At 36.5% G+C, this 15,121-nt stretch overlaps 3 protein-coding genes across 8 annotated transcripts in view; 2 read left to right on the top strand and 1 right to left on the bottom strand.

Annotated features, from left to right (window-relative positions):
• Window positions 1-7,920, bottom strand: part of adgrl3.1 (adhesion G protein-coupled receptor L3.1) — a 136,149-nt gene extending 128,229 nt beyond the window's left edge. For all 4 annotated transcript variants that reach the window (XM_039693463.2, XM_089132334.1, XM_089132335.1 and 1 more), the window contains exon 1: window positions 7,444-7,920. The gene's annotated coding sequence lies outside the window, so the exon portion shown is untranslated. The remainder of the gene's footprint in view (window positions 1-7,443) is intronic.
• Window positions 7,921-9,570: 1,650 nt separating this feature from the next.
• The window catches only part of LOC120494249 (multiple PDZ domain protein), a 54,887-nt gene continuing 49,336 nt past the window's right edge, over window positions 9,571-15,121 (top strand). For all 3 annotated transcript variants that reach the window (XM_089132333.1, XM_089132332.1, XM_089132331.1), the window contains exon 1: window positions 9,571-9,738. The gene's annotated coding sequence lies outside the window, so the exon portion shown is untranslated. The remainder of the gene's footprint in view (window positions 9,739-15,121) is intronic.
• On the top strand, window positions 10,154-13,295 carry LOC120461321 (uncharacterized). The gene is made up of 5 exons (XM_089132330.1): window positions 10,154-10,467; window positions 10,721-10,780; window positions 12,115-12,185; window positions 12,297-12,462; window positions 13,163-13,295. Exons 1-5 carry the CDS (start codon window positions 10,373-10,375, stop codon window positions 13,284-13,286), a joined length of 516 nt encoding a protein of 171 aa, XP_088988456.1. The 5' UTR covers window positions 10,154-10,372; the 3' UTR covers window positions 13,287-13,295.

Raw genomic sequence — 15,121 nt, 5'->3', positions numbered from 1 at the left:
TTATAACACCATCAACTTATCTTTGGCTGTGGGTTCGATGGATGCACAAACTGATAAAACACTTACCTAATGTTTAACTGGGCAATGATGCTTCCATGAGATAAAATTGCATTAAAATCTATATCTCTACTTGTGTTGCATGCAAAATGGCTATGGTCTCTCTCTTAAGCTGTGGGCAAGGGCATAAAGCATGAGTCATTTCTCACAACGGTTTCACTGTGCAAAACGACAACGCATTAAAGGAAGCATGAGGATAATGAACCAATTTTACAAGCAAATTTTCCATTCATGCAAATCTCTGCCACAACAATCTAACTTCCCACAGGTGTGTCTCTCTACTACATCTCTATTGCCTCTGTTCAGTCTTTACAGAGTTTATGTAGTCATATGTGTTATCAGCTTATTAAAGTTGAATAAATTGCTTATATTAGTTGGAATGAGTGTTTGATTAAGTCACAATAAGAGCAAACTGGTCAGTATTTGTTTAATATACAGACAAATGGTCAAGGATTCATGCAATGCAGACAGAACATGGGGTTATAAAAATACATTTTAATTCTGAGATGGTCCTGAATATGTTATGCATAAGATGATTTTGACAATGCAATTGATAGACAGGGCTATGTTTGTCTTGTCATGCTGCTATGGTTCATGGGATTCATGGGACGGTTCGAAACATCGTGGTGCGAAAGCTGTGTTTGATGACATCATCGTCACTATTTTTGTTCAGACTTTAGCTTGAAGCACTTGACATCACACACTGTGACTCATGGCATGCTCTGAACATGTAAGCGTGGGCTTACATGAAAGACCTCACACATTACACACACACACACACATAAGGATGTGCAAAACAGCATATTTTCAAAACCGACTAGTTGGTGGGTTGTCTGAACGACAAAGCAGTTTTTAAGAAACGCTGTATAATTAGGGTCTACCAGACTCAAAACCAATACATTTCTTTTGGCGTTTGCCTCGAAAAACATGTTTAATGTGTTTTTCAACGAGACAGAGTGGCTTGAAAACAAACAGACCAATCTAGTCGAATCATACGAATTATATCATTCTTTTTAGTGAATCATAAACATACAGAGGTACCAGTGTCCAACCTGCGGGCAAATGACTCTAATTAGTTGGTTATTTTTATTAATTCAATCATTGAGAAATCAGCACACAATTATTGACTGCTTATTCATATGACAAAGTATGCACATTAAAGGGTCATTCCACCTCTGTAAAGATGAATGTGTATTTAAAATGGGTCATTTATGTAGAAGAAATCTGGAAAAAATTTTGAATTTGGAGCTTTCTAGACTGAGAAAAGCCAGAAAATGTATTTTTGGCTTATGTGGATGAAAGACAACAACTCCCAGAATGCAATTGCTTCGCTGCCCTAGGAGGCCACGCCTACCGGTAACCGCATAGTAGTTAAACAACAAGTCTAGGCTAGTCTAGTGAGTCTCAGAGATGAGTCTGCCCAAACATGTTTCGAGATCGCCCAAAATGTCCGGGATTCGGCTATTGCGTTCTACAGTCGCCATTCATCATGTTTACTGTGACGAGTGAGGGCCGTGTGGAGAACACCGCAAGGCCGGTGGCGTGATTACGACGAGTGACACCTGTGAGAGGAGGAGCGGGAATTTTCTTATCAATGTTAAAACGTACATTAACCGATCCCTTGTTTAGCGTAAACACTACATTCAGATTCACCAATCAGAATGAATTCAGTTAGATTGAAACAAAAGCTGTACATGTAAACAATGCATGGCGACTGCAGAAAGCTAAAGCTGAAAGCTGGCCGGATATGTCCGGGAAAAAGAGGACCTAACCCCTAAAGTTACTACTCGGCTTTCTCCACAGAACAAGAGCCTGCTAGCTTAGCTTCCAAAAAAGATGGCTTACACTATGTGTAATCCCAATCCTCCAAAAAGGTAAAAAGCAGATTTCTCTCGTCTGAGGGGAAAATGAGAGTGTTGCACAACAATTCAATAGTATAACTAGGTTTCTAACAATGGAAAGCTTAAAGGGATACTCCACTTTTTTTGGAAATAAAGGCTCATTTTACAACTCCCCCAGAGTTAAACTGTTGAGTTTTACCGTTTTGAAATCCGTTCAGCCGATTTTCTGATATTTTGAAGAATATCAGTAACCAGACAGTTTCTGGTCTCATTGACTTCCATAGTAGGAAAAAAATACACTATGGAAGTCAATGAGACCAGAAAGTGTCTGGTTACTGATATTCTTCTAAATATCAACAAAAAAAAATCGGCGGAATACATTCGAAAACGGTAAAACCCAACTGTTAACTCTGGGGGAGTGGTAAAATGAACCTATTTCCAAAAAAAAAGTGGAGTATCCCTTTAACGTGGAGGCCATATTGGCTGGTCATTCCATTCCTGGACTAGGGGTTTCAATCAAGTTATGGCCAGTGTTATTTTAGTATTATTTAAAAACGATTTATATTACTATTATATTTAACTGTTATATTTAACTGTATCAGTTTAACTCTGAGGGAGTTGTAAAATGAGCCTATTTCCAAAAAAAGTGAAGTATCCCTTTAATGCAAATGGATGGAGTGTCCCTTTAAAAAGTTGTATCGGTGGTATTTTATAAAAAATAAATGAATTAAATTTTACCACACTTTTAATGTTGGATCAGTATTGTTGATTAATATGTTGTGTTATGACAATTATTTGATAGCATTACGCTGCCTTTAAAAAAAGACTATAAAAAGTAAAAGTCTGTATAATCATCATAATTTGGCGATGAATTTTAAATATGTATTCCTTTATTCCGTGAATAAACCAGAATCACTGAGAAGAAATAAAACCATGAGATTTCTGAAAACACATAGTCAATTAGTGAGGTTGATATTTTTTTTATTACCTTAAAAATTTCTTAAAACACTTAGGGCCAGATCTTGCGCCATAGCAAACCCTTTTTTGTATTACAGTCAAGATTTACAAAAAATCTGAAAAGCAAAAATTGGCGCTGAAAAGGAGTGGACACGACAGGGTTTTTTTTTTTTTTTTGCGGCTGACCTTATTGGATATGCATTTGTAGGAGTTTCGTTTTATGAGAGGAGAATATTTAATTAAATCATGCAAGGTGATTTTCTAAAGTTTGCGCTAGTTAATTTACTGGTATTTGTCCCATTATTTAATGCCCAGAAAACACATGCCTTAAACCAGATGCTACTTTGCACTGCTCTTGGTACTGTAGATTGTGTTGGTCATTATGGAAATGGTCCGACTGCGTGTTCTTTAACCTCGCGTGCAGAACTTTTCACTCCCAACTGTTTTTTTTTTTGTTGTTGTTTTTTTTTTTTTGGAATTGCACTCTCATGCTAATTTGCCATGTTTAGTAAATCTGGGCCTTAAAATAAAAAAAAATAGTCAAATTAAAAAAAAAAAAACTTAAGTTATCCCCTTTAAACCAATGCAAATAAAGTTGTAGATGAACAAGTCAGCCTCAGTAGTCGGTTGCTGGTAATTCTTAACACTTATACTTTTCCTCTTTTTTAGCACACTTGTGACATTACACCACAATAATTTTTTCAAACACTCAAGCCCACTAAAAAACATTTAACCTTGTAAATGGATGAAAATAAAAGCATAAAAACTCTTACACACATGGGATCATTGCTCTCGATTTCAAGTTGGGACTGAAATAATCAAAGTCCTTCAGTAGATCATTCCAAACCCCATCGTCATTGTTTGGTGACCTCCTTATTCTCATAACACACACACACACACACACTGCCCTGAGTGTGTATAAAAATGGATGAATTTGTGAGTGAAAGAGTGAGAGAGGGGGAGAGAGAGAGATAAAAAGATTGAGATGAGAAAGCTGTATTATTCATGCGAATCACTATTTTAATTTGAAGGACATTCAAAGAGGAGCACTCCCTAGACCACGACTACCCCATTTGCTGCAAACACATGCACTCAGTGCTTTGAGCAGCTGCTACACATCCAAATCATGCATTGTTCTATTATGACATTATAATGAGCTGCATTTATTCCGTTTATATTTAAATTGTTATGAATGATTGCGTGCATGGACTCTCAGGGATCTATGACATCAGGATTCTGCCACAAAACACTGCTTGTGTATTGAGCAATCAAACCCATAACACAAAGCGAGAGGCATCCTGCACGCTGTGCTTGTCGCCCTTTGATGATGAAAGCATCTGTCGGAACATGTGTCCCACCGGCCTCTGTTTGATAATGAGTGAGTGTTGAAATTACACTTTGACCCATGCTGTGACATTCAAAACATATACCAACAAACACAAACCAAGCGTTTACGTTCCAAGAATGTTTTCATATTATTTCCATTATGTTATGAAAATGAAATTTCTGTTGCATCCAGTTTTATCAATGTTTTAAAGGGATAGTTTACTCCAAAAAAGCCAATTCTGTCATTATTTACTCACTCTTGTGTTTTCAAAGTTTCAACCCCATTTGACTGACTTCCTTCAGCAGAACACAAAATAAAATATTTCTAAGAATGTTAGCAACCAAACAGTTTTGGTCACCATTGAGTTCCATTTTACATATAAATACATTTGTATTAAGGCTGTGCAAAAATTAATTGCGATTAATCGCATCCAAAATAAAAGTCTGTGTTTACATAATATATTTGTGTGTGCTGTATATAATTATTTTGTATATATAAATACACACACATGCATGTATATATTTAGGAAAATGTGTTATTCATAAATAAAATATGTATATTTATATAATATAGATTATGTATTTATATATATATACAGAATTTAAACGCAAATAATTCTTAAATATATACATGCATGCATAGGTATTTATATATACAAAATAATTATATACAGCACACACAAATATATTATGTAAACACAGACTTTTATTTTGGATGCGATTAATCGCAATTAATTTTTGCACAGCCCTAATAAATATATATATCTTAAATTGATATTGAACTTTCCCTTTAAGAAAAATTTTCCTTCATTGCAAAAACATGAACAGAATGTAACAAACGCACCATATACACATTATTTAATCTAATAGTCTGACTCTGCTTAGCTGACCAATGGTGGACAATGGTTTTGCTGAAATCTATTTGAAAACAATCATTCATTTTTTTAATTCTATTTGGTTATGTTAGTGGTGCATCAAGGCAAACAGAGCAAACCACCCAGCTCCACCCTGCATGTGAACTCTTTACAAAATTCAGCACAACACCCACTAACAAAACAAGAGAACAGAGGGAGCATCTTGATGGAAAACAGAAACTCACACGAATCTAAAATTGGCCCATTAAAGAAACCCGCTAGCACCAACACATGGCTGTTCAAGTTTGAACATTCTGGTGATCCTTCACTGGCATCAGCAAAAGTTTGTTAAATTGACCTGTTATCTTGCATTTAAACTCATAGTAAGTAACCTCCAATATTCAAACAAAATATATGGTTACATCAAAAACTATCAACTGTTTCTTGCTAGCTAAAAGCTAGTAAGTAAATAAGAGTCTTCACATTATTCAACAAAATGCAGCAAAATCAAACGTAACAGGACAGTTCACCTAGAAAATGTTAATTCTGTCATCGTTTACACACTCGTGTTGTTCCAAAACTGTTTCTCTCTTCTGTGGAGCACAAAAGAAGATGTTGTGTACAATGTCAGGGACTGACAGCCTCAGTCAGCGCTCACTTCTATCGCAGCTCTTTTCCATAAAATGAAAGCGAACCGAGGCTGTCATCCAGCCCAACATCTCCTTTGGCGTCTCATTGAAGAAAGAAAGTCATACAGGTTTAAAACGACACGAGGCTAAGTAAATGATGACAGAATTTTCTTTTTGTGTCTGAACTTTCCCTTTAATGTGTCATTTTTTTTGCCAAATGTAGATTTGGAACGGAAATGTTTTCAAGTAGGCGGCTACACCTGATTTTATTTTTTATTTTTTTTTTACTTCTGTCTGCTCATATTTTATTTAGTTTACTAAGTTCAGAGATTGACTCAAGGCCAGGCCTGGACTCAAACCTCAAATTTTATATCATACAACAATTAAACTACACTAAACAGAATATGCAAAATTAAATCCAACAAAACAGTTTAGATAAGTTGGTTCAGATCTTCGATCTGGTGATTCTAAATTACTTCTTGTTCCCATGACTAAACTCAAAAATAGAGGTGATCGTGCTTTTGCTGTTGTTGGACCTCCAGTTATGGAATAGTCTCTCGGCTTACATTAGAACTGCCCCAACTATTTCATTTTTTAATCTATTCTTAAATCATATTTATTCTCACTGGCATTTAATATTCCCTGAATCTCTTTATTTAGAACCGTACCCATTTTTACAGCTGATGAATGTTGCTTACTGTTTATGTGTGATATGATATTGCTGTGATCTTTTTGTACACTGTGCAGCACTTTTGGTCAACCTCAAATAAACATTGTATTGTATTGTAGCCTATTGTGATTTTGACCCGACCTGTGTGAATTGCCTGTAATTTGTCCAAGTAACCTGTATACTCTTTCTTTCTCTGTCTTTTCCATTCCAAACCAGATATGAATGATGAATGATGAATGTGTTGCAATCAGTAGAACACATGGCAGATCTTCCTTCTTAAAATGGGTCATCCACATGAGATCAACTACCACTTAATGTCTATCACTATCACTTAAAAATAAAGTCAGTTGACTCCAGTTATAGGCTAATTTAAATAATCTATATTGGCAAAAAGCAAACAATACTGTTGGCCGCATAAATGACGATCCAGCGTGTATGGGCTACTGCAATTTTCATGACATCAGGTTGACATGAATAGCAGATGTGTCTTTATTAGTGAATGAATCAAGGTCATATGATCTCTGTAGTGATCTGACGGTGTTTAATTGCATGGTTGCTGTTGATCTTCTCAAGGCTGTTTATTTTGAAGATGCTTTCATTTTTTTCTTTTAGATTATCTCATACCAACGCATCTGCTGTTCCACACACACACACGCATGCATTTAGAGAAAGACGGTCCGCTGGCACTAAGTCGACGTTGATTATCTTCTTCTCCTATAAACGCTGAAGGGATGCTGTGAATATGTGCCTTCCATATAATGTCATTTGCAGCACGTTGCCTGTTATAAACAAATGAAATTATCGTGTTGTTACGTCAAGAGCTGAAGGCAGCGACTTGTACACTCAAACACGCGCGCGCGCGCACCGACGCCCATTAAAACACCACGCACGGCACACGACAAAAAGCATCCTGTGTCCAAAGCCCCCTGCACACACACACACACACACACACACACACACAGACACGACATAATTCAGCTTAAGTACTAAGATATGGAGAGTTTGCTGAGTGTAAACTACGGCATCTCACTGCAACTCAAACGTCCAACGGTTATTGATTTATTGGCCCTTTAGAAATAACGTCACCACGTTTAAAAGCATTGACTTACCGCATCTTATAAAGCACCGGAATAATAGTCAGCTCCGGATGTGCTCAACAGCATCGGGCTGTATGGTCTCAGAACGCTCCTTATTCCCGTGACAGTGTGTCCGTGTGTGAATAAAAACACGCAGATGATGTTTTGAGCTTGCGTTCCCAGATGCGTCTTTATGATGCTTGAAGCTTCCCGAAGACCCACAGTGAGGATCAGTATCGAGTAGATCCTTCGTCCCCCAAACCCAATGGATCTGTGGTGGAAAACGGGTATCAGAGCCCAATGTTGTAGGCTATCCCGATCAGTGTTTTTTTCTGGAATAAGAGGAAAATGCGCAGAGTGGGTCCAGTGATTGAACAATCCGCGAGATCAGCGCCAGTCCATCGCTAGATCGTCCATTAGACCCGACAGCTAGGGAACGAGCGCCGAGAGAAAATGACAAGCCAATTTGGAAGCAAAGTGATGCTTGATTCAAGGATGGAGAGTGGGAGGGGAAAAGAAAGAAAGGGAGGATAAGAGGGGCGGTGAATCCGGAAGATATCTGGAGCTGGGATGACGGGAGGACTTGAGCACGCTCTGGTGGCCGAGAGCGCGCACAGCAGAGCGGTGAAGGGTCGACCTTCCTATCACCTGCTGCGGGGTCATTGTCATTCAGTCAAAATGGTCCAGTCACTGTGCCATTTTGAAACGTGTTTTAACGTCAGTTTTACAAGCTTAAAAGTAGGCCTATATGCATTTGCGTAATAAACTACAATTTTCCATCTTAAGCTGAATTGTAGGATAAATGTTGCAATACATCAAACAAAGTCTAAAAAAGTAGCATTGACATTTAGCCATCATTCGAGGTCATTATTTTTTTTTTTCGAAAGAAACTGTAATGAAGATAGCTGTACAAACATCCAAACATCAGCCTACGTACAAAATCTTGGTAACAGGTAGGCCTACTGTATGAAATTTTTGTTTTTTAAATTTTCAGTGCTTTGCATTTTAAGATCATTTTATAGCCTACTGATAAATGTAACAAAACATTTAAGATAAAGTTATTTTAAAGGACAATATACAATAATTTGTTCTTGAATCATCCGGAAAGGAGGATTATTATTTACATTTTTATTTATCTCTTCATGATATTTTTATTGACATAATTTTAATACGGAGAAGATGTGATGGTATCAGCATTGATGCATAACCCAGTGATACAACTTAAATTCTTTGAAATAAAAGGCTATTATAAAGTACAGAAATGGCTTATTTCCATATATCTATTTAAGAAACATGATGTGTCTTCATGGAGAGTTGAAAAAAATAAGAATTGAAAAAAATAATATTAGTAGCATTGCATTGACGCACCTGCAATATTATAGGCATATTATAGCTAATAGGCTAGATAATATTATTTTTCCTATATTATGTGGAAAGGACAAATGTGTGCCTCTCTAAATCATGTCCAATTGAATTTGCCAAACAGAGTAGAAACATCTAAAAAATTATCTGGAGAAATGGGTTCCACACAAGTAAATTTTAGGGTCTGAATAATATATCATTATGTCAATTTCAGTTTGTCTTTTTAATAAATTTGCTAAGTTATCCCAAATTTGTTTTGTTTGTGTCATTATATATGGAGTAGACTGATGTGTATAGGCTTATATAGGCTATATATAGCCTATATATATATATATATATATATATATATATATATATATATATCCTATATTAGCATGGCTGCAACAAAATGTAAAAAAAAAAATAAGGAAATAAGGGAAGGGAATATTGATTATTGATTATTGAATATTGTTATTAAAGTCAGTTCACAGATATGTTGGGGGTAACGTTATAAGATAGGACTGAGGGAAACAAATAATCTTTTTTGTGTAAAGGTTGAGCAATTAGGTCCATTTGATATTCATAATTACAATTAAACCAAGATAATAATAAATTAAAACATATAAGTTGGCGTCTTTCATCGGTTTTAGTGACGTCTGATATAAAATAACACATTGGATATTTTTTTGTGGAGCATTAACAGCAGTAAGGCGAGCTGATGTCTGTGTTATTTCATTAGCCTAAATGAATGAGGAGGGGGGGAGAGGCCTGGGCATCCATTTACATTAAACTCACGAGCATCAAAGGCGCATCGAGGACATGCGCGCTGACAGTCGGTAATCATTCTCACGCAATCCCTAGCCTGTCGAAATAATGTTGGATGCCTCTAACGCGACTTTCGAAAATGTTTAAGAGACCCCGGGCTTTTGATCGACATCAGATGAGACGTCCACGAAAGAGCTGCGGGGGGAACCTGTTGATCTGAAGGTAAATGTGCGGTGAGAAATCAGCATGATCTTTACAGAGAGAGAAAGAAACGAATGAAGACTGATAGACAGCAAGTGATAAAACCTTCAAGGAACGTCATATCGCACCTGTCAGTTACACCTGAACCATGACATGCTGATTTTACCTTGTAGCTATCTAGTTTTAAAATCGCACTTTGTTTGTGAGATATTTTTATATTAGCCTATGATGGATAAGTAACGTTGGCCGATCACCTCCCCTTCTTTTTGTCCGCCATGAGGTTTATGCGAACTAGTTTTAAACAAACGATTTTTTGTGCTATTGTAAGGTATAAATCTAATAGCTTGATAAATAATGACAGTAATAGGCTAGCCTACTTATGTTATGCATAATGATCCATCCGATGGAGACAACAATCGAGCATCTGTTTCTACACTGTAAAAAATTGCTGTAGATTCTACAGCAAAATTCTACAGAAATTTATTGTTTTATCATTTTACAAGTTATTACTGTAATTCGCAATGCATTATGGGTCAAAATGAGTATTACAGTTGTTTACTGTATATTTCCCTGTCAACTGTAAATTGATTTACAGGTAAGAGGTGTTTTCACTGTAGTTCATACGTTTTACAACAATTTACTGTGACGTGGCATTATGGGATTGCGCGGGCTGAATACATTTGAAATCTGGTGGACTGGAGCAGGGCAGGATCGAGTTGAAGATAAAAGGCACTATTTACTCAATTTTTGGTAAGTTAACTTAAATTTACGTCCATAAATATTTACAATCTAATGTATTACTTAATGAGCGATTCATATTTTGAACAGAATTCACAACATCGGCATGTCATTAATCATGCAATTATTGATCGACTTGTTAACAACTGCGTGTTATCAGGACATTTAGTGTGATGTAAAAGTGTTTGATTCCTATATTTTCCATCGAAACGTTACGTTTATTTAGTAAAGCAATGTGTCTTTAATTTTAAATTTCTTGTTTCAGGCGAGGCAATCGCGACGGCGCGCGCTCAGTGGTGAGGCAATCTGAACTTACAAGCACAAGGTAAAACTATCTTAAATGTTATGGACGAATGCTGCCGTTTGTTACAGTTTTATTTGAATTTGCTCTCAAGAGAGTATTTTAGAGCATTGCAGTTTGCAAGACGACAGATCGGATCCATTTGTCTTGGTGAGAGTTAGCTTTCTTGACGAAAAAATTGGAATAGGCTATATTAACATCGTTGGATGCTGCTATTTTCTCATTTATTTTACCAGTTTTGATTTCGTTTGATTTCGATTTTCGTATGAGAGCATGTAAAACCAGTGTTTAATAAAGGCCTGCATCATAACTATTTAACGCAAATCAATTTGCAGCGCACAATAGGTGCGTTCCATTCGACCGTAAGTGGACTGCGAAGTGGACTTCACAGGGTATTTAGCCATCTTAAGTGAGATTCCATTTGAAAGGGAACGAACATTTTCAGTTCGAAGGGCACTGCAAACGGCATAGGGAATAATGGAACATTGCTACATCACTTCACAGGAAGTCAGTGAAGTCCACTTCAACTGATATACCGTGTTCAGGGAGTAGGGAGCAGTGAACACTGCGTAGGGACCCTGTCGAATGGAACGCACCTAATGATAGTAACAGGCCTATGCCTGTTCGTCATGCTCTCCAGAGAGTATTTTTTTCGAGCATTTGCAGTTTGGAAAACAAGGCATTCTGAAGTGCTGTTGAGACAGAACGTAAATACGCACGTGCAGTTAGCTTTGCTGATGAAAAACATTAGAATATGATTTTAACATCGTTGCATGATGCTGCTATTTTATCATTTATTTCACTAGTTTGGATTTATTATTGAGAGCAAGTAAACCCAGTGTTTAACAAATCCCTGCGTCATAACTAAATTTAAAATGACTGGCAAAAGATTTGAAAGTTAATTTTATTTTCTGTTCAAAGTTCCCATATTTATCGTTTTCTTAATATAACTTGAACCTAAATCTAAATGAGAAATGTATCACTGTAAATTGTCAATATGATTGCAATATCATTGTAGGTCACATTAATGTTCTAAACTGCTGTTTTACCTGTGGTGTAACGTTACCTGACTTTTCACGTGCATTTAAAAATGTGCAGCTTTTAAGTTTCATTTATAGAGACCATACAGGTTATCAGAAGTCTTGTAAAGGTGCTAGATTTGACCAGACACAACACTGATTTGCAAGATTGGATACCATCATTTCACATGCATGTACAACTCTGAATTACTTAATTAGGCATTTTAAAATGCCATATTGATGAGGGCTGGGAAATCTGTCTGTACTGCATTTACTGCATATACTGCACTTAATTACATTACATTTTTTTTCCTTTTATTATTTTTTTTTTTATTGTAGATGTCAGCAACAGCAGCTGAAGTGGAAAAAAAGTTCTACACTTCCAGACTCTCTGAGACTGATTGTCTTAGGTAATGTACGTTCCAGAATCTTTAAATTACTTAATACATTTTGCCTGTTGTATTTAAGCATACATTTTTATAAACTGTTTTCTTTTTTCTCTTCATTTGTTTTATTTTTAGGTGAAATTCTCACTGCAACCCAGTGGATGCTGAGTATTGAGGGTCAAGTGGTTCTGAATCAACACCCCAATTTCATGGCTGAATTTGCTGCTTTGTTTGCAACTTACTACAACTTTAATCTGGTGTACCAGCACGAGGCATCCTGCACACTTGAATTTGTTCAAAGGTAACAGATTACTGAAATATAAATTTGTATATGTTAAAGGATTAGTTCATCTAAAAATTAATGTTAGTTCACCTGTCATTAATTAACTACTGGCCTTCGTTCATTTTCGGAACACAAATTAAGATATTTTTGATGAAATCTTACAGGGTTTCTGAACCACACATAGGCCACAAAATCATTGCAACTTCCAAGGTCCAGAAAAGCAGTTAAGACAATGTTAAAATATACCATGTGACTACACTGGATCAACCTTAATGTTATGAAGCCACAAAATCTCTTCTCTTCTGTGTCAATCTCTGACGCTGTAGTAAACAGTGCATCGCTTCCAGGTTCTACGTTAGAACAAAAAGTATTCTCATCACTTAATAACATTGAGGTTGATCCACTGAAGTTACATGGACTACTTTAATGAGGTTTTCACTACCTTTCTGGGCCCCGGACGTTGTAATGACGTTGTGGTCTATGTGTGGTTCAGATACCTCTCTGATTTCATCAAACACATCTTAATGTGTGTTCCTGAAAATGAATGAAGGTCAGTAGTGACAGATTAACGAGTAATTAATTACAGAAATGTCATTTTGTGGTGAACAAATCCTTTTTAGTAGTGCAAATAATGCTTATTGTAAAGTGGTATATTTTCATAAGTCTGCACATGATCCTAAAGCTTCTGCTTGTATTTTTCTGACTGATTTTTGAGCAGATGTTTACCAAGAACATCAATGAAAGTGGAAAGACCTCAGAGAAGAGGAACAACACAGTCAATCCTCATGTGTCTACTCTTCTCATTAGGCTACCCTGTGGACCTTGAGTGGTTAAGCATGTGAGTTGTCAAATGTATATATGAAACAAAAAACTGAGATGTCTATAATTACACAAAATGTAAAAAAGTACTTTGAAACAAAAATAATAGTAATAATAATAGAAAAGCAGAAATTTGAGTTAACAAGAGATGCGAGTTAACAATTTTGCCATTCTGTTTGAGCTTAAAGGGATAGTTCACTTTGAAATGAATTTTTGATATGTTTGATCTTACCTCAAGGGCATCCAAGATGTAGGTGTCTTTGTTTCCACAGTATTTTCAATTTTGACATTTTTCAGTCAAACCGTTGTTGTCCATCAGTCATACACTGGAGGCTAAGGGGGTCCACCAAAAAGCATGCACAGAGAAGTCAAAATTAAACATGATTTAATGACTCGTAAATGTAAGTAAACATTGATGGCCTAAGACCTGAAACGAGCGGTTTGTGTGAGAAAACGAACAGTATTTATATAGTTTTTACCTCGTGTAATCACAGTGACGTCCAAGTGATCTGAATCAGTTGTTCAATGTCCAACTGAACCGAACTGAATCAGTTCAATGTTACGTCGGAAGTGATCGCTTGCGTGTGACGTCACTCAATATTTACATATTTAGATATACGGGAAACCGCAATGGAAGATGATTTCGGTATATCTAAATATGTTTAGTAAAAGGTAAAACTTCCGAAATCTCCGTATAAACCAAGGGGGTAATCCATCGACCGGAAGTTGAAACCTCGCGGGAGCTGACATCTTGTAGCAGAACTTCACTTGCGTTAGCATTCCCATTGACTCCCATTCATTTTGGCGTCACTTTGACAGCGAATAACTTTACATCTGAGGCGTTTGAAGACCCCATTTGTCCTTTATTTATTTCTAAAGAAACATGACAATGTATAAATAGCTCCATTACCTTGTGGCTTATGTTATGGCCCCGTAGATGCAGTTTTAGTGAAAGTAGGCTAACGATTGCGGCATACCCACGCAACTCTCTGTCACACAGTGGAGAGATTACCGTATGTACAGGAGGAGAAGCTCGCGCGCAATCGGGGAAACGTGGAGGCAAAAAGACAAAATAATTAATCAGAATACCTAGCAAAAGTGTCTCCTGCTCCACTTCCAGCGCATGCGCAGACCGAAGCACCCGTGCCGGCAGATCATTTTGTCATGGCTATGATTACAAGAGGTAAAAACTATATAAATCCTGTTCGTTTTCTCACACAAACCGCTCGTTTCGTGTCTTAGGCCATCAATGTGTACTTGCATGTACGAGTCATTAAATCATGTTTAATTTGGACTTCTGTGCTGCTCTTTGGTGGACCCCCTTAGCCTCCAGTGTATGACTGACAGACAACAACGGTTTGACCAAAAAATGTCAAAATTGAAAATGCTGTGGAAACAAAGACACCTACATCTTGGATCCCTTTGAGGTAAGATAAAACATATCAAAAATTAATTTCAAAGTGAACTATCACCCAAAAATGGAAAATCATTCACCATTTCCTCACCCCCATGTTGTTAAAAACCTGTATGAGTTTCTTTCTTCTGCTGAACTTAGATATTTTGAAGAATGTTGGTAATCAAACAGTTGGTGGTAGCCATTTACTTTCAATTGTCTGGTTACCAAAATTCTTTAAGATATCATCTTTTGTGTTCAACAAAGAAAGAAACTCATACAGATTTGGAACAACTTGAGGGTGAGTAAATGATGACAGAATTTTCATTTTTGGATGAACTATCCCTTTAACTTTTATTGAACCCAGTATCTTGGTGTTAAGCTTTATTTGTAGTTATTTTGTGACTGATTTTGAAAAGATTTTCTGTACTTGAAAAAGTAAAATTGTTGTTACCAGTCTTGTAG

This window comes from Pimephales promelas, chromosome 6 (assembly GCF_988280905.1).
Source record: "Pimephales promelas chromosome 6, fPimPro1.hap1.1, whole genome shotgun sequence".
NCBI classification, from domain to species: Eukaryota; Metazoa; Chordata; class Actinopteri; order Cypriniformes; family Leuciscidae; genus Pimephales; species Pimephales promelas.
This window is presented reverse-complemented; position numbering and strand designations above follow the sequence as displayed.

What these genes read in the sequence shown, in the direction of transcription:
- LOC120461321 (XM_089132330.1), top strand. Translation starts at nt 10,373, where the DNA reads ATGGGATTGCGCGGGCTGAATACATTTGAAATCTGGTGGACTGGAGCA. An exon ending in CACTATTTACTCAATTTTTG is followed by an intron (nt 10,468 to 10,720) that starts GTAAGTTAACTT and finishes TTCTTGTTTCAG; the next exon opens with GCGAGGCAATCGCGACGGCG. An exon ending in ACACTTGAATTTGTTCAAAG is followed by an intron (nt 12,463 to 13,162) that starts GTAACAGATTAC and finishes ATTTTTGAGCAG; the next exon opens with ATGTTTACCAAGAACATCAA.